We start from the raw sequence: 21,338 nt of genomic DNA, 5'->3' as shown, positions 1-21,338 counted from the left end.
CTTGAAAAGTAACTATTGCGTTACTTTTAAAAAAATGTTTAACCCTCTGGGGTCCAGAGTATAATTGGCCATTTTTGACTACTTTTGACTTTACCTCTACATTTCACCTTTAAAAACTATTTACTTTGGTTTGTTTGGTATCATTCTTCTATCAGCACAACCTCACGTGTCTGAATTTACAGTTATGTTTTTATTTTGACATACTGTATTAACACAATTGATCTAAAATCAGACAAAAAACATAAAGTCCGAGTAGAAAAAGTTATATTTTTTACTGTAACAACCACAAACATGTTTATTGAATCATACTTCATAACTTTAAATGCAAATATAAATTGTCAATTTTAAAATCCTATGCACAAGTTTTGCAAACAACAAAGTTATTTACAGCCATTTACCTTTTTTTAAATAACCATTTCTGTCATGATCCTGAGTCCACGACTCAGTGATTTTGGGTTTGTGTATTTATTGTTATTATTTTCATTATTATTTGTGGGCTGTTTTGGGATGGTTTGTGTTTTGGGTTTTTTGATACTGGGTTTGTGCTCCCTCTGTTGGTCCCTGGTGTTAGTGTTCCCCTGTCTCGTCAGGTTAATCAGGTCCAGCTGTGTCTCCCACCTGTGTGTGATTTCCCAGTGTCCCTCTGTGTATTTATAGTGTGTGTTTCCCTCAGTTCCTCGTTGCGTCGTCTGTGTTCATCCCCTGTGTCACCCTGCCTGCTCTCCCTGCTGTCTTCCCTCCATGTTCAGGTTTGCTGCTCTTTGGTTTAGTTTCTCCCAGTTTAGTTCACCCTTGGTTCTGTTTTACCATCTCCACTTTATGTTTGGTATTCGTAATAAATCACCCTCACGTCTTAATAAGCGCTGCATTTGAGTCCTCCTTCCACACCTCACACGGCCGCTGCCCCGAGCCGTGACAGTACGACGCAACCACAAGATGGACCCAGCAGCACTTAACCCGTCTAAAGAGCTACGGGAGAACCTCATCGATGCCACTCAAGAGCTCATCGACCTGTGGCTGGAAAGCCAGGATTACAAGTCCCAGCGCGCTATAGAGAGGCGGCTACAGCGTCTGGTGACCGGTCTCCCTTGGCTTTTGGGCTCGCTATACCCGTGGGAGCAGGAATTTCTCCTTTTGGATTTGGGACTTCATCCCCCACCTGCATTTCCTTCCGAGCAGCCAGTTGCGGTGAGTGAGCGGGATGCTTTGGCTTCCCCAGATTCCGGGACTTTATTTTCTGGGGCTATTCAGAGCGGGATGAGAGACAGTCTGTGTAGATTACCTACCTTTGTGGTAACGGACCCTTCCCAAGTGGGTGTCTATAAACCTTCTGTTAAACCTAAAGACTGTGTCTCTGCCGCTCCATCCGAGCCTGGACTTTATTGCCACTCTCCAGCTCAGTTTTGTGTTCAGCCATTAGCTCCCCAGTCAGTAGCACAGCCATTTGCTTCCCATTCTGTAGCTCAACCGTTAGCCTCCCTAGGAGCACAATTACCTGTTCTGCCAGCCACTCAGCCACCTTCACCACTAGCATCACTACAACCCACATTTCAGTCCATGGCTCAGTCACGATCTTCATTCGCCCCTCTACGGGAAGCTATGCCCGTGCACCCCTTAAAGGACTGTTTTTCCACCGCTGTTTCTGAGCAGGGAGACAAACTGTTTCAAAATGGACCTGTTCCTCTAAAGCTGACAACATTAGAGACTGTTACTCGCTCCAGGGCTTCCCCAGAGGCTGGGTTACAACCCTCAGCTAACTCTGGACCCCTGGAGGCCAAGTTGCCAGCTGTGGACTGTACCCGGCTGTCACTGCCTGAGCAGGGTCAGGGTTCTGTGCAGCTACAGCCCTCCTCGTGTGTGCCAGAGGCCCACGTGCCTACTGGTTTTGTTTCACGTGTACCAGAGGCCCACAAGCCTGCTGGTTTTGTTTTGTGTGTGCCAGGGGCTTCCATGCCCACTGGTTTTGAGCCTGTTTTCGCTGGGGGGACCGAGGAGCCCATCCAGCTATCGCCATTTCCTGCAGCGCCACCGTCTCCGGCTCCCACGCCGCCGCCTGCAGCGCCTCCATCTCCGGCTCTCACGCCACCACCATCTCCGGCTCTCAAGCCGCCGCCTGCAGCGCCTCCGTCTTCGGCTTCCACGCCGCCACCGCCTGCAGCGCCACCGTCTCCGGCTCCCACGCCGCCGCCTGCAGCGCCTCCATCTCCGGCTCTCACGCCGCCACCATCTCCGGCTCTCAAGCCGCCGCCTGCAGCGCCTCCGTCTTCGGCTTCCACGCCGCGACCGCCTGCAGCGCCTCCGTCTCCGGCTCTCACGCCGCCACCGCCTGCAGCGCCTCCGTCTCCGGCTCTCACGCCGCCACCGCCTGCAGCGCCTCCGTCTCCGGCTCTCACGCCGCCACCGCCTGCAGCGCCTCCGTCTCCGGCTCTCACGCCGCCACCGCCTGCAGCGCCTCCGTCTCCGGCTCTCACGCCGCCACCGCCTTCGTCTGCAGCGCATTCACCTACGGCTTCCACGCCTCCGCCTGCAGCGCCATCGTCTCAGGCATCTTCACTAGCTGCAGCCTCTTCGTCTTCACCAGCAGCACCAGCGGCGCCATCACCGCCTGCACCAGCGGCGCCATCACCGCCTGCACCAGCGGCGCCATCACCGCCTGCACCAGCGGCGCCATCACCGGCTGCACCAGCAGCTGCAGCAGCTCCATCACCGGCTGCACCAGCAGCTGCAGCAGCGCCACCGTCTCCGGTCTCCACGCCGCCGCCTGCAGCCTCGTCATCTTCGCCAGCTGCAGCCTCTTCTTCCTCACCCACACCTGCAGCATCATCATCATCTTTAGCCTCATCCACGTCTGGTCCGGCCTTCGTGTCTGCATCGTCGCCTGGCCCGGCCTTCGTGTCTGCATCGTCGCCTGGCCCGGCCTTCGTGTCTGCATCGTCGCCTGGCCCGGCCTCCTCATCGGCTTCATCATCCTCGCCTGCTGCTTCAGCTGCAGCATTCTCATCATCGCCTGCTGCTTCAGCTTCAGCCTCGCCTGGCCCGGCCTCTGTATCAGCTCCAGCCTTGCCTGGTTCTGCTGGCACGCCGCCATCCGGTCCACGTCTGGCACCTCATCTTCACTGGCCGTTTTCTAGGCCGCTGGATGGTCGTCATTGCCGATGTGGATGCCCTCCTGAACAAAGTGGTTGCCGCCACTGCCTTCCGCGTGGCCGGCCTCCGGACCTCTGTGGCCGCCACCGCCTTCCGCGTGGACGGCCTCCAGATTACTGTGGCCGCCACCGCCTTCCGCGTGGCCGGCCTCCTGAACTGCCCCGTCCTGGCCTTCTGTGTTGTCGGGCCCCAGGCCGGCCACCTGAACTATGTTTCAGTATCTGCTCCCCTATGAATGTTTGTGAACCTTTTTTTTGGGACTCTGGGGCCTCCGTTTTGTTCCTGGTCCGGACCCTCCGTCCTGGGCCTCCCACCGCCCGCCCGGGCTTGGTGGTTCCTTTTTGTTTTGGGGCTGTCGGGAGCCAGCCCTTGAGGGGGGGGTACTGTCATGATCCTGAGTCCACGACTCAGTGATTTTGGGTTTGTGTATTTATTGTTATTATTTTCATTATTATTTGTGGGCTGTTTTGGGATGGTTTGTGTTTTGGGTTTTTTGATACTGGGTTTGTGCTCCCTCTGTTGGTCCCTGGTGTTAGTGTTCCCCTGTCTCGTCAGGTTAATCAGGTCCAGCTGTGTCTCCCACCTGTGCGTGATTTCCCAGTGTCCCTCTGTGTATTTATAGTGTGCGTTTCCCTCAGTTCCTCGTTGCGTCGTCTGTGTTCATCCCCTGTGTCACCCTGCCTGCTCTCCCTGCTGTCTTCCCTCCATGTTCAGGTTTGCTGCTCTTTGGTTTAGTTTCTTCCAGTTTAGTTCACCCTTGGTTCTGTTTTACCATCTCCACTTTATGTTTGGTATTCGTAATAAATCACCCTCACGTCTTAATAAGCGCTGCATTTGAGTCCTCCTTCCACACCTCACACGGCCGCTGCTCCGAGCCGTGACAATTTCAAACTATTTACATAACAATCAGCTGTTCTGCATTAAATAAGATGCCACAAATTATTTGTGCCACTCCAAAAAAATAATTTCTGTCCACTATAAAGGAGAACATCACAGCCTGATACCTGCAGGTCTGACAGCAGCAGGTGTATCACACCTCCTGTTTTTTACCTGGAGACAGCAGTCGCCTCATTGTTCTGACACACAACATCAAACTATCCACAACACTACACACTAACTACACAAGACAACACATTAACTACACACTCCAAACACGCGAAACGTCACAAATCTCTCACGTAGGGGAGATCGTGGCTCAAGAGTTGGGAGTTTGCCTTGTAATCGGAAGGTTGCCGGTTCGAGCCCCGCCTTGGACAGTCTCGGTCGTTGTGTCCTTGGGCAAGACGCTTCACCCGTAGCCTACTGGTGGTGGTCAGAGTGACTGTGGCTACAATGTAGCTTGCCATCACGTGTGTGTGAATGGGTGGATGATTGGATGTGTAAAGCGCTTTGGGGTCCTTAGGGACTAAGTAAAGCGCTATACAAATACAGGCCATTTACCATTTACATCTCAAAACTCACGTTCTCTCTATTTCTGCTGTCTTTCTTTCTCTCTCTCTCCCTCGCCATCACTCCTAAAACTTCCCCCTCTTCCTAAACAACCAAATGTCTTGTTGCCATATCATTTTTGATTGGTCGACATGGTACATTTTTCCACCAACACGAACGGGCTGTTTTTGTTTTTGGTCATAAGCAGAGAGTGCTTGCTATCGCTGTCCTTAGACGTTAAACATGACGAAACTATGGAGGAAAAACGCCGCGTATATATTGTTTATCATGACTCTGGTTTTACGTGGCCTGTCAACACAATTTAAAAACTGGTATATATCACCTTGTTGCTTTGTCATCTTAAAGTGGTCGTGTGATAGGCTTATTACGACTACTTTATTCTTCCTCAGTCAAACAGCAGCACTCATGCGATTGTTTTGCCCCCTTAGCTCCAGGTGATCGCCTGCCAGAAAGTGATTGCCGTCCGCGGGAGAGCGCGCAGCTGCTTAAAGCTATAGCGCCCAGATTACTTATGTAGACAGCTACTTCCGTGCAACTGATATAAGATGCAGTAAGCTGAACACAGCTTCAACCGTCTGTTTGTTGAAAAATAGTAACTCGACCGCGCCACATTTTCTTGTTAGTAACGGTAACGGCGTTGTAACGATAGGAATAGTAATTAGTTAGATTGCTCGTTACTGAAAAGAGTAACGTCTTTAGTGACGTTATTCCCATCACTGGTCAGTGGCTACTTGAGAAGAAGATTTTACAAAATGTGTGTGTATATATAATAAATAAAATTATAACATATAATAACTCAATGCATGCTCAATCATCCAGGTATGGTTGTGTTTTCAATGGGAGAAAGTTTCATCATTCATCCAAGTGACTTTGTCAGTCTCAGATCGTAAATAGCACCACTGAATGAACAGTGGGATGTGGTCAGTTTCATTGTCATTGTTGATTCAGTACAACAAAAACGTATGTTTTTGGTAGAAAACACAGTGGGGAATGAGGGAGAATGTGACAGTGAGCAGAGGAAGAGACAGAACAGGAGGGGAACAGGGCAAAGAGGAAACACTTGGGAAACACAGCTGGCGCTAATCACACAGACAAGATGGGGAAAGAACAGATATGAAAACATAACTGAGACAAGGAGACATAAGAACACAGGGAAGACACCTTAACAAAACTAAGAACTACACATCAGAAATATTAAATATATAGGCGAGCTCGAAATACCAAAACTAAATAATAGAAACACTAAAACAAATAATATAGATAAATCAAAACCATAACCACAGGGACCCAGGTATCCTAACATGTAGAAAACATCATATGTAATTTCATGTTTCATGAAATTCTAAGTCCAGTCTATTTTCAAACAATCAAACTTTATCTGTATAACATTTATTTCATAGACAGATGCAGGGCTGTAACTCCGGCTTTTACTGTCACGGTCCTGGGTCTGTGACCCAGTGTTTTTATTTGTTGTTATTATTATTGTTCTATAATTTCTTTGTTGTAAATGACTTGTGTTCTGGTTTGATTTTCATCATTATTACCACTATTAGTGTTTAGGTTTCTTTCTCTGTATTTCTAGTGCTCTAGTTTTTTGCTCTGTGATTTCTTGTTCTTAGGTTTTGTCCATGTGTACCTTTTAGTTTGGTGTCAAGTCTGCGTCTTTGTGAATTGTCTCGTTTCCTGTTTTATTTTGATAGTCCCAGTCCTACGTTAGTGTGTCTAGTTTTGCTTCCCCGTGTTTCGTTATGTCCAATTTAACCCAGCTGTGTCTCCCTCCTGTTTCTCATTACCTGATTGCTAATTTGTGTATTTGGGCCCTGTGTTTTTTCCTGCATGTTGCTGGTTCGTCTGCGTTGTTTCCCTGAGTTGCCGCCATGCTGTTCTCCCTGCTCGTCATTCTTCATGTTACCTCCGTTCCCTCGTGTTGAGGTTTGTTATTTGGTTCTTAGCTTTCCCAGTTTAGGTTTTCTTATTTTTGTTTTGCCTCGCCTTTGTTTGTATGTCACTCTTCGTAATAAGGCTCACTCGCATCAGCAGTGCCTGCATCTTGGGTCCTCACTCATAACCCCACACGTCTGCCGTTGCAGCCGTGATATTTACTGGCTGATTTGCACTATTGAACCCATCTTTTAATCGTACGATCCAACAGAATCATGTTGACAACACAGCATTCGCGTCAATCAAACAAATCAAAAGTTCTAAGGCGGGATATACACGTTGCGCAAGAAGGTTGACGCTCGCCATCGCCCAATCAAGTCCATGTAATTTGTCACAAAAAGGCGTCCATCCAACTCTTTTCACAGTTGGTGCGGTCGTTATAATTATGTGAGGCCACATCGAAAAGGCTCGGATGAGCTTGCCAAAGTTCTATAAGTTATGTCTCCATCGCTTGTGGCCAGATCACACACTGCACTGCCGTGCTACTCCGTCTTTCTACTTCCATTTCTGTTTGCGCGTGCGCAGTGTGAGAGGCTGCGTTGACACCCACACGAGGGCCGACAGGATTACAAACAGATTTGATTTTCTTGCGACCATACGATTGATGATCAGGAGCTGGTCGTGAGGTGTTAATCGCTTCTCGTTACCCCATGTATACTGCACGATACACGATTAAGGTGAAACTCGGGCCGATCCCCAAAACGGTCGCACGACTGAAAAATTGTCTCAACATGGGCCAAATATCGCACAGTGTATGCCCAGCTATGCCCAGTCGCACTGCCCGCAAACAACACCGTAATATCGCCCCCTTGCCCCATACACGTGAAAAAAAAAAAAAGAAGAATTTTCTGTTTTTTTTATTATTAGTAGTATTTTCGTCAAATGTGTCAAATATATATTTTCTCATTTAAATAATTTAGTGAAATAGCGAATTTCTGATTATTTTACTTAACATTATTGCAGCAGCAGAATGCAAGTCAGGCACTATATAGTGGTGGAACCGAGTTCATAGATTTTTTTTTTCCTTTAGTCTGCTTATCCGGTCTTCAAGTGATGATGTGATGAATCCTGCTTCTGGGCCCAAACTACCCTGCATTTAATAAGGCTTTTGTGTTTTTAACATTTTCGAATGCTTTGTATCTTGTTCTATTTAATCTCAAAAAGCCCTTAAAAACAGTCAGTGATCACTATCGGCCTCTCTCGGTTTTTATTACCGCTATTCATTTTAAAGCTCAGTTTTTAAAACCTTGCGATGTAACTACAGCCCAACCCATGCAGCAGTATATTAATGACTAACCTCGTATTGTGGATGGATTCTCCTGGCTGAAGTTTGGTCCGTTTACAGCATCCTGCCATGCGATTCCATTTGTCCCTGACCATCGGGAACCCTCACATTAACTTTTATCGAGTGGAAAAAAATTAGCATTCATCCTCCAGCTTCAGTGTTTATATTATGCTAATCATAGCTGTGTAGCTAGCGATCACGTAGCACATCGTTATATACCAGCTAGCCCAACTTTAGTAACCGTACAAACATCACTGCTGTTTACTTTCCTGTCTTCATTTATGTCGGTAGTGATAGCAAAGCTATACGTGTTAATTTGTTTCAGAAATCTCTCAGTCAGAACATGCTGTATTATATTTAGATGTAAACTAGCGAGCTAACTCCAAGCTAACTTCTAACTCCGTTAAATTTAATAAATTCTGTTTTCATGTATGCCTGGATGCAAAACTTAATTGTTACACCTGGTAGAGCAGCAACACTGATCATTTTATTACAGATGAAAGAATTTAGACAGTTTTTCAACTCTCAGTGATCCTGCAGTCATCGTTTGACTTAGGGACCTGCAGCAGAGTTTGGGCCCAGACACGGCTAATGACATCAGACTTAAAGACCGGATTATCTTAGCAAAACAAAGAAAGTGTAGACTGAATGTTAGATTGCGTCAGGCAGACTATCAGACTTCATCTCAGGTGAAGGAGCGACTCTTCCACGGTAACATGCTCTGAGTTTCAGCAGCTGAGAGCCGGGGAGGGAGGGGTGAGTGAGTCGTATGTAGCGCGAGCGTCCACTGAGCTCTGAGCCAGGGTGTGGTAATACACCTTAACGATGTTTACCAGCCAAGAAGAAGAAGCTGTGAGCCGGGAGGGAGGGAGTGAGTTGATTCGTTCGACTCGTTTGAGCTGTGTGAGCCAGGAGGAAGGGGGTGAGTGAGTCCTTAGTCCCGAATAAACGCGGCTGCGGAGAAACTGAGTGATTCGTTCATGCTACGATTCTGCACCGGACATTAGCTCTCAGGAAGGGAGGGGGTGAGTAACTAAAATGTGCTGTCAGCATGTTAGTAGAGCAGGGGTCTCAAACTCAAATGAGCCGCGGGCCACTTCTGGCACCGTCATCTCATTGGAGGGCCACTTTAGTGTCCAAGTAGTACAAAAAAGCAAACACGAAAACACCCTCTAATATTTCCTAAAATGTAGTGTTTTGTTTGTTTTATTCAATTCCAAATATTGTGTAACAAGACAAAATTGCAAACATGAACACAATTTTTTTTCTCACTCTTAACTATCTGAAGCCTTTCCGCTTCAGTTTCATTTGTCATATGCAAGTTAGCACAGAGTCAACATTGCAATGAAATGTATTTAACGAGCAGCAGACAGTCACTCAGCAGTATAGTACAGTAGTTTCATTGAACTACCAAATAAACAGCTCTTTCTGGCCAGATACTTTCCAGCACTTTTGCTACAGTTTTGTTTGTATTTAACAAAATAAAAATGCAGGCATAAGCGTACACATTAGTTTTCGACTGCAAGTAAAAATAGTTTTCTTTCCAAATAAATCTCTCACTGAACTAACACAGCCCTAACCATGTTTGCACTCCCTTGTTACCTCGGCCAGGTCCGCGGCTCCGAACAATGGTAAGGAGACCTCTGGCTAATACTTTGGGTTCCGTGTCGGGCTCGTAGCCAGGAACGAGCTTTACTGTCTGGGTCAACTTTGCTAGCGAGAGACAGAGAGGCATTGAAAGGCTGCTCCAGCAGAACTTTATTGTTTTGGAGGAAAACACGAACACAGTGTACAGTCGAGTCTTAATAGCTTACTTACAACTGGGCTCATCAGGCACTCTTTTTGGCTGCAGTGGTTATTATATTTACATGCTTCCATCTCCCATTCTGCTCGGTAGCACCTCGTACTTTTTGACTCTCTTTTTTTCTCCCTCCCTCACGCTCAGACACACAGCGGGAGGGGCGGTCCCACATGTTCTCCCTGCAGCAAGGACTACACCGCCCATGAGGCTACAGTCTTAAAAGGCCATGCCTGTAACACTCTGCCGTCGTATTAAATCATTTTTTGTATAATAATTAAAAAAAAAAAATTTCTTCACATCAATATGCGGGCCGCAAGTAGAGGAGACGTGGGCCGCAAATGGCCCGCGGGCCGCGAGTTTGAGACCCCTGTAGTAGAGTGATGCTACTGTGAACTGATGAGCTATTGTCTTGATGTGAGCTTTCTACTGGTTTTTTCTTCCAGTCCAGAGCAGAAATGTTTTTGTTAAGAAACTGGCTGTTGTTTTTTTCCACAATTTTAATTATAAGCTAGATATATTTCTACTAATGAAATTAGTTTGCTAACAGCAACAGGGATGAGTCAGTGAATGAGTCAGTTGGGATTGTGAATCATGATTCACGAGACAGTAAAGTGATTCTCAAGTATTAAACGATTCGTTCATGACTCGCACATCACTAGCAGGTATTCAGGAAATTTAATTATATCATGGTAGATATATGTTATCGACACAAAACAACAAAATTAAGTCAGCATTTATAATAATGTTTTTCAAACGTGAAGCATATTTGTGGTCTTCTTTTGCGGCTGGTTTGGTGAATTTTGGTCAGAGGTATGGGCAGAAATCTGTGCCATCAGAAACTGAATTTGAATAAGTTAAATTCGAATTTGAATTGCTCAGATTGTATCTGAATTGTAACTTGAATAAATGCTTTTAAAAACTGTATATGAATTAGCCTAATTTGAAATTCAATTTATTGGTTTGAAAATGATCATCATTAAATTGAAATTTAATTTTATATTTTGAAAATGAATTCATTCACTGTAGGGGTCTTCAAACCGTATTTTATCCTTTAAAAATTTAGCTCTCGAATAATTTCAGATTCATTTCTCACCATTCAGTTTCAGTTCTACAATTCAATTTCAGTTCCAAAATTCAGTTTTTTGGGACTTACATCCGGTTCCGGTTCAAGAGTAATCAAGCGCAGATTAATAGAACTACATTTTACTAGTGGACCGAAAGTGTTACTGACGGGAATCTACAGCATCTTGAGCTGAATTAAGATTTCAGAAGTCATTCGTCATGTTGAATGACCAGCGGATAAACTCTCAGGTTAGTAATACATGTATTACATGTATAAGAACAAGCGTCATGTTAACAAATGATAGCCATACAGTCGAGCTGGGCGATATAAGATTTTTTCATATCACGATATGTTTTTTTCATTTCAGGCGATAACGATATATATCACGATATAAGCCAAATAACTATATTTGTAAGATTTAAATGTGCCTTTGCTCACAAGTAAAATGTGAAATAATCAGCAGCTTGTTTTGATTTAAATATTTATTTCCCATAATAAGTTCAACAGGGTAGATGTACTTAAGGAACATGAGACTTTTTCAGATAAATAAAGGCAAATATTGCAAACTACACAAAAGGCAGCCGCTAAAGCATTTAAGTTTCAAAATAGAACAAACAAAAGACTACTAAATTGTCAATTCCACTTAGAAACAAAATATTAATTCTAAAAATAAATCTTAGTTTGTTTTACAGAAGAACAGACAAAATTGACTAACTTTTGTCAATATCAAATAAACTGAGAACTAAAAGGAAATTCTCAATCTCTCCTTGTTGTATAGCTTAGCTTTTCAAACAGTTTTAACAGTTACTTTAGACAAAAGCCGAATGACGAATTAGCTCTTTCAGTCAGAGATTGAGCATGCACCGCTTTATTGTATTTCCAGACTTGCTTTCGGCACAATTTACAGTGCGCGCTACTCTGTTTTTTGTCAGACTTGAAATAGCCGAAATACCTTCACACTACAGAACTTCTATGGCCCTTCCGTTCGACAAGCTCTCCGGCATTGGAACCATCATCTGTTTTCTCTTCGGTAACCTTCGCTCACGCTCTCGGTTGATTTTTCTCTAGTTGGCACACTCATTTCCTCCATTACCCGGGCAGCACGGCGGCTGGCTGCTTCCCAAACAAATACACATGTGCGGCTTTGCACTTGTGCTGTACATAACAAGTCACGTGACGTGACACTGCGGCTGTGATTGGTTCGGCTCTGCGCTACTTAATTTGGATTGGCTGGTCTTCTTCTTTTTTTTTTTTTTTTTTTTAAGAGAGCAAGAGAGATGAGGTCTATCGCAATAGTTTAATTTTTCTATCGAGAAAAAGTTATTTCGCAATACATATCGTTATCGTTCTATCGCCCAGCTCTACCGTACAGTAACTTTTATGCTTATTGTAGCTGTTAGCTAAAAACGCTAATTTAGCGTAGTTTGCCCTGGATTCAGCTTTGACAAACAAATATGATCGACTGTTTCTAGTAGAATTCCAAAGTTGTCATCTTGTACCCTCTCAGAGCCCTGTATGCTTGTAGAGACCCCTACAGTAGGGAAACATGCAAAACAGTGTCCAAACCTTTGTATTTTAGCTTTATTTATGTCTTACACAGCATCCCAATTCTTTAGCTAACTTAATAACTTTAGCTAAAGTGAATAGTTAGTCTAATTCATTAGTGCAGCATTACTGGATCACCTCTGTTTGAAGTGATATGATATACAACTATCACTGAAACAGCAAACTTTGTAAATAAACAAACAACACTTCTCATTCTGTAAACGTTTGGCCACAGCTGTAGATTACACTATCAGTGCTTGTTCACTCTTGACAATAATTACATTTCTAAATTTACTTTGTGCATTTACAGGTAAACAATATCTAATATTTTATCTAAATGACTGCTTTGTCTTTGAAAAGGTGAAGAGCCTGAGGCCGGTGACGGTCCAGTTCTACTCCAAGTACATCCTTACGGTGGCTCACAGGACAAGGCCACATTCCTGTCCTGCCAGAAGAGAAGAGAAACTTCAGAGTCTTCATGCAGTTCAACCACACCTGTCATATTCCATTTGACAGGGGTCTCAAACTCCAGTCCTCGAGGGCCGGTGTCATGCAACTTTTCCATGTGTCCCTGGTGCAACACACCTGAATACAATTAGTAGGTCATTAGCAAGAGTATAGAACTTGACTGCATGCTGAGGTGGCAACCCCTAACCCTACCCTACTCAAGTAAATTTAAGTAAATGTATGTATTTGGAAACATATACTTCTAAAAATACTTTTATTGCACCATGTTCATTCACTCATGAGCTGCTGTAACATGAATCAAATGGCTGAATTGCCAACTCAGCATGCAGTCAAGTTCTATAGTCTTGCTAATGACCTACTAGGTGTGTTGCAACAGGGACACATGGAAAAGTTGCAGGACAGCGGCCCTCGAGGACTGGAGTTTGAGACCCCTGCCGTATGGTGTTTATGCAGTTTTCTACCCCACAGTTACAGCATGTCTGACTGCCTGTTCAGCATATGCAAAAATATATGATGAGTTGAAGCATGTGATGACAAAGGCCTTCCATTATGGTGTTTGTCATCACATGTCACAGACATCTGGATGATCATTTGGAATAAACAAAAAACTAAAAACTTGTTCCTTCATCTTTTATCTTTATTATTTTTATTGTTCTTATTTTACATTTTTCATTGTTAGGCATTAGGTTTATTTGTAGTAGTCCTTTCCAACTTCTTTCCCTCTTCCATGTTACTGTGTCAGCTGTCAGCATCTATTTGGGGTTGGGAGTGGAACAGAAAGTAAGGAAGTCCAAAGTGCCATTAAAACCAGGAGAGGTTCTTATAGTTCAGAAGAAGGGATTAATTCAAAAGAAATTACCTCAATGCCATATTTTATTTAGGAACCCTAGAGAGCACTTTGCAAAATAACACATTCTTATAATTTCACCCTCAGATGAGCCAAGCTACGACTGTCAGGGAAGGTGATGTAGGTACAGAGCATGTGAGAGTGGTTAAGTTAATGTCTCTGGTCTAGATGAAGGCACAAGAGGGATCAATGGCAAGGCGTAGAGATTCCCTAATGAATTAGACTAACTATTCACTTTAGCTAAAGTTATTAAGTTAGCTAAAGAGTTGGGATGCTGTGTAAGACATAAATAAAGCTCAAATACAAAGGTTTGGACACTGTTTTGCATGTTTCCGTACTGTAGGGGTCTCTGCAAGCATACAGGGCTCTGACAGGGTACAAGATGACAACTTTGGAATTCTACTAGAAACAGTCGATCATATTTGTTTGTCAAAGCTGAATCCAGGGCAAACTACGCTAAATTAGCGTTTTTAGCTAACAGCTACAATAAGCATAAAAGTTACTGTATGGCTATCATTTGTTAACATGACGCTTGTTCTTATACATGTAAAACATTTATTACCAACCTGAGAGTTTATCCGCTGGTCATTCGACATGACGAATGACTTCTGAAGTCTTAATTCAGCTCAAGACGCTGTAGATTCCCGTCAGTAACACTTTCGGTCCGCTAGTAAAACGTAGTTCTATTAATCTGCGCTTGATTACTCTTGAACCGGAACCGGATGTAAGTCCCAAAAAACTGAATTTTGGAACTGAAATTGAAATTATTCGAGAGCTAAATTTTTAAAGGATAAAATACGGTTTCAAAGCAAATGAATTCATTTTCAAAATATAAAATTAAATTTCAATTTAGTGATGATCATTTTCAAACCAATAAATTGAATTTCAAATTAGGCTAATTCAAATTCAGTTTTTAAAAGCATTTATTCAAGTTACAATTCAGATTCAATCCGGGCAATTCAAATTCGAATTTAACTTATTCAAATTCAGTTTCTGATTGCACAGATTTCTGCCCATACAGAGGACGATGAAATTTACAGTTTTGGAATCTGTGAGATCTCTGTTTTCAAACTACGTGTAGTTTGTTTGGTTAGCCGGGGCTCTATGCTAACAAGGTTCCGTTGTGTTTGTTTACTGACATTTTGCGAAGTAACTGCTCTTTTAACTGTTTGGTGTCTTTGCTTTGTTTGGTGGTTGTAGAAATGGTTTATATGAGATTTTAGCTGAGATTCAGAGGTTTCTGTGGATATTACACATTTTGGGACTTATATTTCTGACCCTGTGTTATAACCGATTAAACGCGACCTCCTCCCTTTTGCCCCTGGTAACCTATAAGGGCAGCAAATCATCATGTTGCAAATTCTGATTTAAATTTCAATGATCAATAAACCATTGTCATTTTAGTTTTCCACGTTAATTAGTTAGAGCCTTTTTGTTAATTAGTTAATTAATACATTTTTTCTGAATACTGTTGTCACATTTAGCGTCTGATGAAACTGTAAAAAGTGTTTTCTGAGGACTGTGCAAAAGAAAATGAACAAAAAAATGCCACCCCTTTCCTATTGGTGTAAAAGGTTACCAAGTTGACCAATAAAAAATGATTTGGCAACACGTGGGATTTGGTTATTTAGGAAGAGGGGAATGTTTTGGTAGTAACATTTTCCCTACTCAGTTTTAATGTTTTTGTGTGATTTCAGATCAGTTGTGTTAACCCTTGGAAGGTCAACATGTCAGTGAAACATGTCAATAAAAAAGTAACTGTAAATTTAACTGTAAATTCAGACATCGTTAGCTTGATAGCATAATTGCCTAAGTCATTTTTTTGTGTTTTCGGAAAACAAGAAAAAACTAATTTTCTAAATATCACATATTTTTAATTGATATTTTCACAGAACATTTAAGTATATGTGAGGAAAAGTATGGAAAAAGAACAAAACCCAACATCATTTCTTTTGTCTAATAAAAGTGACTTAGGCAGATTATGCCTATGACTTAGGCAGTTTTTCTTCAAACTATAAAATGAACATGACATACTATAATGTAACCATAACACACTGTAACTTTTCAATTTTAATCACAAAATGGCAGCTAGAGTAAGGAGACTTACTCACTTCACCTCACCCACCCATTAATTTGCAGAGGAGGCCTGTAGGCTCATAAAAGAGGTGTGCGTGTGTCTATGTGTGTTTGTATCTGTCTGTGTGTGTTTGTCTCTCACTTCTCTCTCTTTCTCTTCGTGTGCGGGTGTGTGTGTGTGCGTGTGTGTGTGTGTGTGTGTGTGTGTGTGTGTGTGTGCGTGCGTGTGTGTGTGTGTACTATTTGGTAGGCTATGTATACTACTGATGAGGAAGATCATCATAGTACTTGTGGGCCACTCTTGGTAGTACATTTTTCATTGACTGTAAGTCACTGTATTTCCTCAGGGTGATGGGCAACTGAGCAGGAAAGAGTGGGATCCACTTGAATGGCTTGTTGTCGGGTATGCTGATGCGCCGAGGCAGGTCTTCCCAGTCAGATTCAAAATCCAGCTTGTACCTGATCCGTCCATCAGTCAAGTACTGCAAAGCCCGGAGGTCATGGACTGTGGGGTCCCCAACTTTTTTGCCGGGTCGAATATTGGTGACATAGGTGCCAGATAACTTCATGAAGTCATTGTGGTATAGTTGAGTCACCCTGTATGGGGATGGATTAATGCGTGCAGCCTCAAAGATGACAACGTAATCTCGTGGAGTGTAAACGTCTTGCACAATGCGCCGTTCAATTAGACTGTGCATGGAGTCACACTCCATCTGTGTGTGGCCTGCAACTAGAAATTTCTGCTCAATGCTGACACCATGCTTCATGGCCAGGTAAAGGTAGGCGTTGCTGATGGTAGCACACCGGTTCTGATACCCGCAGCCATCACTCCAGACAATGACTTTCTCAATGTTTCTGTTGGCCTGTAGGACAGACTCAAAGTGGTTGGACTGCAGATGTGCAAAAACCTCACTGCTGAGGGAGCCTTCATGTTCTTCCCAAGCATAACAGTACCCATCTCTGTTGTTCATGTTGAAGCAGGTAAAGTTGTGCATCTGTAATTTAGTTTTGTAGTACATTGTACTTGCTTTTGTCTGGGGGCAAAGAAGAACGCGTTGAAGGTCCATTGTCCACACTGAAAGTGTGTCACTGGATTCATTTTTGTCTGCAGCCTTTTCAGCTTGAGCCTGACTCTTCAATCTCAAGTGTGTAGCAAGAGCATCCTCATCTGTATTTCCTACCTTGGCGCTTACACAGATGTCACATTGGTCTTTTTTTGGAATGAACACAGAGTAATCCTGCTCTCCAAAAACCTTCCGAAAGTATGTCTCACTCACAGCACGCTTTCCATTCTCATTGGCAGCATTCTGGTATTCCTTGTGAAGCTCTCTCAAAACTGTTCCTGGCTCCAGGAACTTCTTGTTCTGATAAGAGGGAACCTGGCGGCAGTAATGGGATGGGACTGTAGGTATTCCAGAGAGCCACTCTTTCAGGAAGGCCTGGTCTCCATCTGATATTGGCATATGAGGACCAGTCTTGTTGATCTTGGGGTTGGGCTGGGTATGAGTGTTGGGTTTCATGCCTGCAGTTAACCATGATCCAATGGTTCTCAGGGCAATACCAAGTGTGGAACAGAAAAGATTTTTGCACACAGGTATTTTGCATCTATCTGAGAGTTGCAGGTGGTATAGCAGAGATGTTGTTCTCCTTGAATCAACACCACCTTTCTTCTGTTTTATGGGCACATTTTCAACAACAGTCTGGATATACACCTTGCGTGTCTCCCAGGAAGGCATGGACCAGAAATTGTTGAAGATTCCTCTTCTCTCAACTTCAGTCAGTAGCTCACAACTTCTTGTCGTTGACTTGAAGCAGTGCTGTGATGTGCATGGTGGGCCCATGGCCTTTGGTGGTCTCTCCTGTCCCATTGTATTCTTGTAATTCTCTCCCTTCAGACGCTTTTCTTTGATGACATTTTTCTTCCACGTATGGGGCAGTGGACGCTTGTGACGAACAGCAGAAGTGCTGGGGGTTGGACTGGCTTCCTCTTCCTCTGCTTCCACCTCCCCTCCTTCCTCTTCCTCCCCTTCATCTTCGTCTCCTTCCCCTTTCTTTTCCTCTCCTTCATCTTCCTCTCCTTCTCCTTCCTTTTCCTCTCCTTCCCCTTCCTTTTCTTCTCCTTCATCTTCGTCTCCTTCCCCTTTCTTTTCCTCTCCTTCATCTTCCTCTCCTTCTCCTTCCTTTTCCTCTCCTTCCCCTTCCTTTTCTTCTCCTTCATCTTCCTCTCCTTCCCCTTTCTTTTCCTCTCCTTCATCTTCCTCTCCTTCCTCTGGCTGCTTATCAGTCTGTTGCCCCATATCAACATAATTTCCTCCTTCTCCCTCATCTATATCCACCAACTCCTCTAAGTTCACATCAACTTCCTTTCCTGATGATACAACAGAAAATAAAATGCTGTTGGAGTATCTTAAAATGGTAAATCAAGATGACATCTAAATCTACTTGTGTAGTCAAAATGTCTGCTATGTAAAAAAAAAAAAAATCAATTTGTACTATTAATATCAAATCAAATCAATTTATTTTTGTATAGCCCAAAATCACAACAACAGTCGCCTCAAAGGGCTACATGAATATTACTGGCAATAGAGTTCAACCAGTATCAGTCATTTGAACACAGTCAATATAAAGTCCAATTTAACAATTAACAATGAACCCAGGGCGTCCCCCGTCCTTAGACTCCCCTCCTAATAAAAAGCAAATGTTTGAAACATAATATAATTTGCAAACTTGCTGAAAATGCTCAAATTGCCTTTGAAATTGCCAAAGATTTACTCTGGTAGCATGCTGCTGTTAGCTAGCTGCTAGCTTGTACTACATTACTATGCTAATGCTACACTACTAACGCTAATGTTAGCTAGCCATCATACTTTGTTTGCAACAAAAAAGTAATCTTTTAACATGGTCATAACCTCTTTGATTGAATGAAAATACATTTAGTGACCAAAAAACTAAAAAAATATGAACTTTTACCAGATGTAAATGAATCAAAAAGAAGAGCAAGGGCTTCACTTGCGGTCAACCTCTTCTTCTTATCAGCCATTTTGCATACATCAAAACTGCCTAAGTCAAATTGATTGTAGCAAAACTGCCTAAGTCCAATGGTAAAACTGCCTAAGTCAAATGAATGACTTAGGCAAGTATGTTTTTTGACTCTTATGAGTGTTGTGATTGGCCAATGACATAGGCAGACGGACAGGATGATGCAGCAGTGGTAGGGGAGTAAAGTTAGGCAAAAATCTCAATTTGACCAGAAAATGACTTAGGCACTTATGCTATGAAGCTAACGACATGTAAGATTGTGCTGAAAAGAATGATACCAAACAAGGCAGGGACAAAAAAATTTAAGATGAAATACAGAGGTAAAATCACAAATAGCCCACAATTTTAAAATAAAACACTCACACTCATTTTATTTGTATTTTCTTTGCAACACTATAAAGGCTTCAGAGAATCTGGACTCTGATCTGCAGTAACACACATTTTTTCTTCTTTTTTTTGTACATACACCACCTCTTTGAGGTAACACCTGCCAAGAAAAAGATTGGGCCAAAAGAATAAATAAAAGATTTCATCATTTGTTGAAAGAGACTGTCTCTGAGGTTATTCACCTGTCTATTGTTCATTATGCCTCAACAGCCAATCACATGGCATCAACCTAATGTATTTAGGTATGTAAACATGGTCAAGACGAAGTTCAAACTACACTGAGGTTAGGGAAGGGAATTGATAAGAATTTAGCAATTCCATTATCGATATCACTTATCAATTCGATTCCTTATTGATTCCCTTATCAATTCTCATTGGCTCCACTTTGAGAGTCACCACTATCTCTAATCAGCAGATCAACGACATTACATTCATGCAAAGTAATTACATGATGAGTGGTCAAATGTTTGAGGATGTTAGAGGTATTTTCCATCTTTTTGTGATCAAAACAGTTCTATATATATTTATAGTGTTCTATGTAATATGTGTATATTACTCAGAACACTTTTCTTAAAAGTAATGCAGTACATTACTTAACTACACATTTCTTAAGACATTTGTTACGTTATCTTTATGATGTTACTCTGTAAAAAGGATCTGAAACACACTGTCTCATAATTACCACATAACAACATAAGCCTACAGGCTACAGCCTCACACACCAACACAAATCCCTATCCTAATAGATGTGCAGCCAACAAAGCAACTGAGTGATGCTATCCTGTCAACATGGACCAAAATCTCTGAGGAATGTTCTAGTAGTAGTAGTTCTAGGGTCTAGTATGACGGTAGCACAGGGTACCTGATAAAGTGCCTGGTAAGTGTATATACTTATAAAAGTATGTTGATATTACTGGTTCAGTGCTTCTTTGAGTTTTTCCTCATACATTATCAGTGTTATGCATTGCTGCCCTCTGTAGGACACATTCCTAGTTGCGTTTGGTTGTGATGAATAAGATTTATTTGCAAATCTGAAGCGATGGAGGCCAGACTGAAACTCTTTTTTGAACTGCTGCAATGCAACGCTCCGTCACAGTCTGGGAAATCCAAACACCATAAATAAAACCTCAGTGGAAACAAATAAATCTGTTGCTGATATGTAACATTATTCCATACAAATACAGAAGAGCACGTATGAATGCATATTTAATATAGGTATACGGTATACAGCACGCCGTTCTGCTGCTCTCTCGAGTTGCACAGCTCCTGTGACGTTCCCAGCAAATGAGATCACACAGGACATGTGCATGTTTCTCCCCACCAGAGGCAGCCAGGCAGAGAGGCCAACTAAACCAGTGACTGAGGACGAAAAGTGGGGCATTTCAGCAGCAGGATTGTGCGGAGTTGTTGATCTGTGCAATGCACAAAGGTGTAACTTGTACTAAAATACATTGCTTCACGCTCTGTCTGTATGCATACTGTATATGTGCTGTATATACTGTATATATGATAGCATTTTGTTTTTGTTTTGTCATTGCTTGGGATGGGAGTGGTCACTGTTCAGCAGCATGCTGTTCTAGTGACCTGTAAAGTCTCACTGAGACGCTTTGTCGTGTGTTTTCCTTTGAATTCGTCCCTGATTTATGGGAGCTGCACACGGACCTGTGCCCTACATCTGCGCTGTTTACAGACACCGAGCCACCATCCCACAGCCTCGTGCCGCTGGAGAGGGCATACAGAGCGAATGACGTCATCGTGCTGGGAGCACGTTGAAGTGTACATGTCTGGGCCTTGCCGCAGCCGTAAATACGAAACAAAAGCGCAACATAAAAGGCGCTTGCTTTTTGCTTGTTAAATTGCTTTTTTTCAGCGCTGGGTGTAAATAACTTGGGCATTTAAACTTTTATTACATCTCTTCTATATATGGACAGGTAGAATTGTTGCTCGGCTCGGACTGTCAGCGGTTTATAACTCCTGCAAAATCATTTGAACAAAATATGCCTGCAATCTGACAAAACAAACAAACAACAAATCTTAATCATTTTTGGTTTTGTAGCGACGCTTAAATAGTTGTTTTATTACATGCTCCACCATAGCCTGGATTTTGTTTGATCTTGCTGGTCAAAGTTCAATATGACTGAAATTGAAAGAAAATAGATATAATGATCGATTTATAAGGGATAAAGGTAACTTGGGTTCAGTTAGTTGTCTCTTTCCAGGATTAAACGGTATTGACTTTAAGACTGAACTCTTCCCAGAAGAACCTACGCATAAAAAGTAATTGTAAATG

The 21,338-nt window shown here is 42.8% G+C and overlaps 1 protein-coding gene across 1 annotated transcript; it reads left to right on the top strand.

Moving 5' to 3' along the window:
• The first annotated feature begins 632 nt into the window (after positions 1–632).
• LOC109196532 (proline-rich protein 36-like) lies at positions 633–3,382 on the top strand. The gene is made up of 3 exons (XM_019350677.1): positions 633–2,651; positions 2,819–3,045; positions 3,132–3,382. The coding sequence occupies exons 1-3, from the start codon at positions 937–939 to the stop codon at positions 3,380–3,382; spliced, it is 2,193 nt and encodes a 730-aa protein (XP_019206222.1). The 5' UTR covers positions 633–936.
• Positions 3,383–21,338: the final 17,956 nt, after the last annotated feature.

The sequence above is a fragment of the Oreochromis niloticus genome, linkage group LG3, assembly GCF_001858045.2.
Source record: "Oreochromis niloticus isolate F11D_XX linkage group LG3, O_niloticus_UMD_NMBU, whole genome shotgun sequence".
Lineage (NCBI taxonomy): Eukaryota > Metazoa > Chordata > Actinopteri > Cichliformes > Cichlidae > Oreochromis > Oreochromis niloticus.
This window is presented reverse-complemented; position numbering and strand designations above follow the sequence as displayed.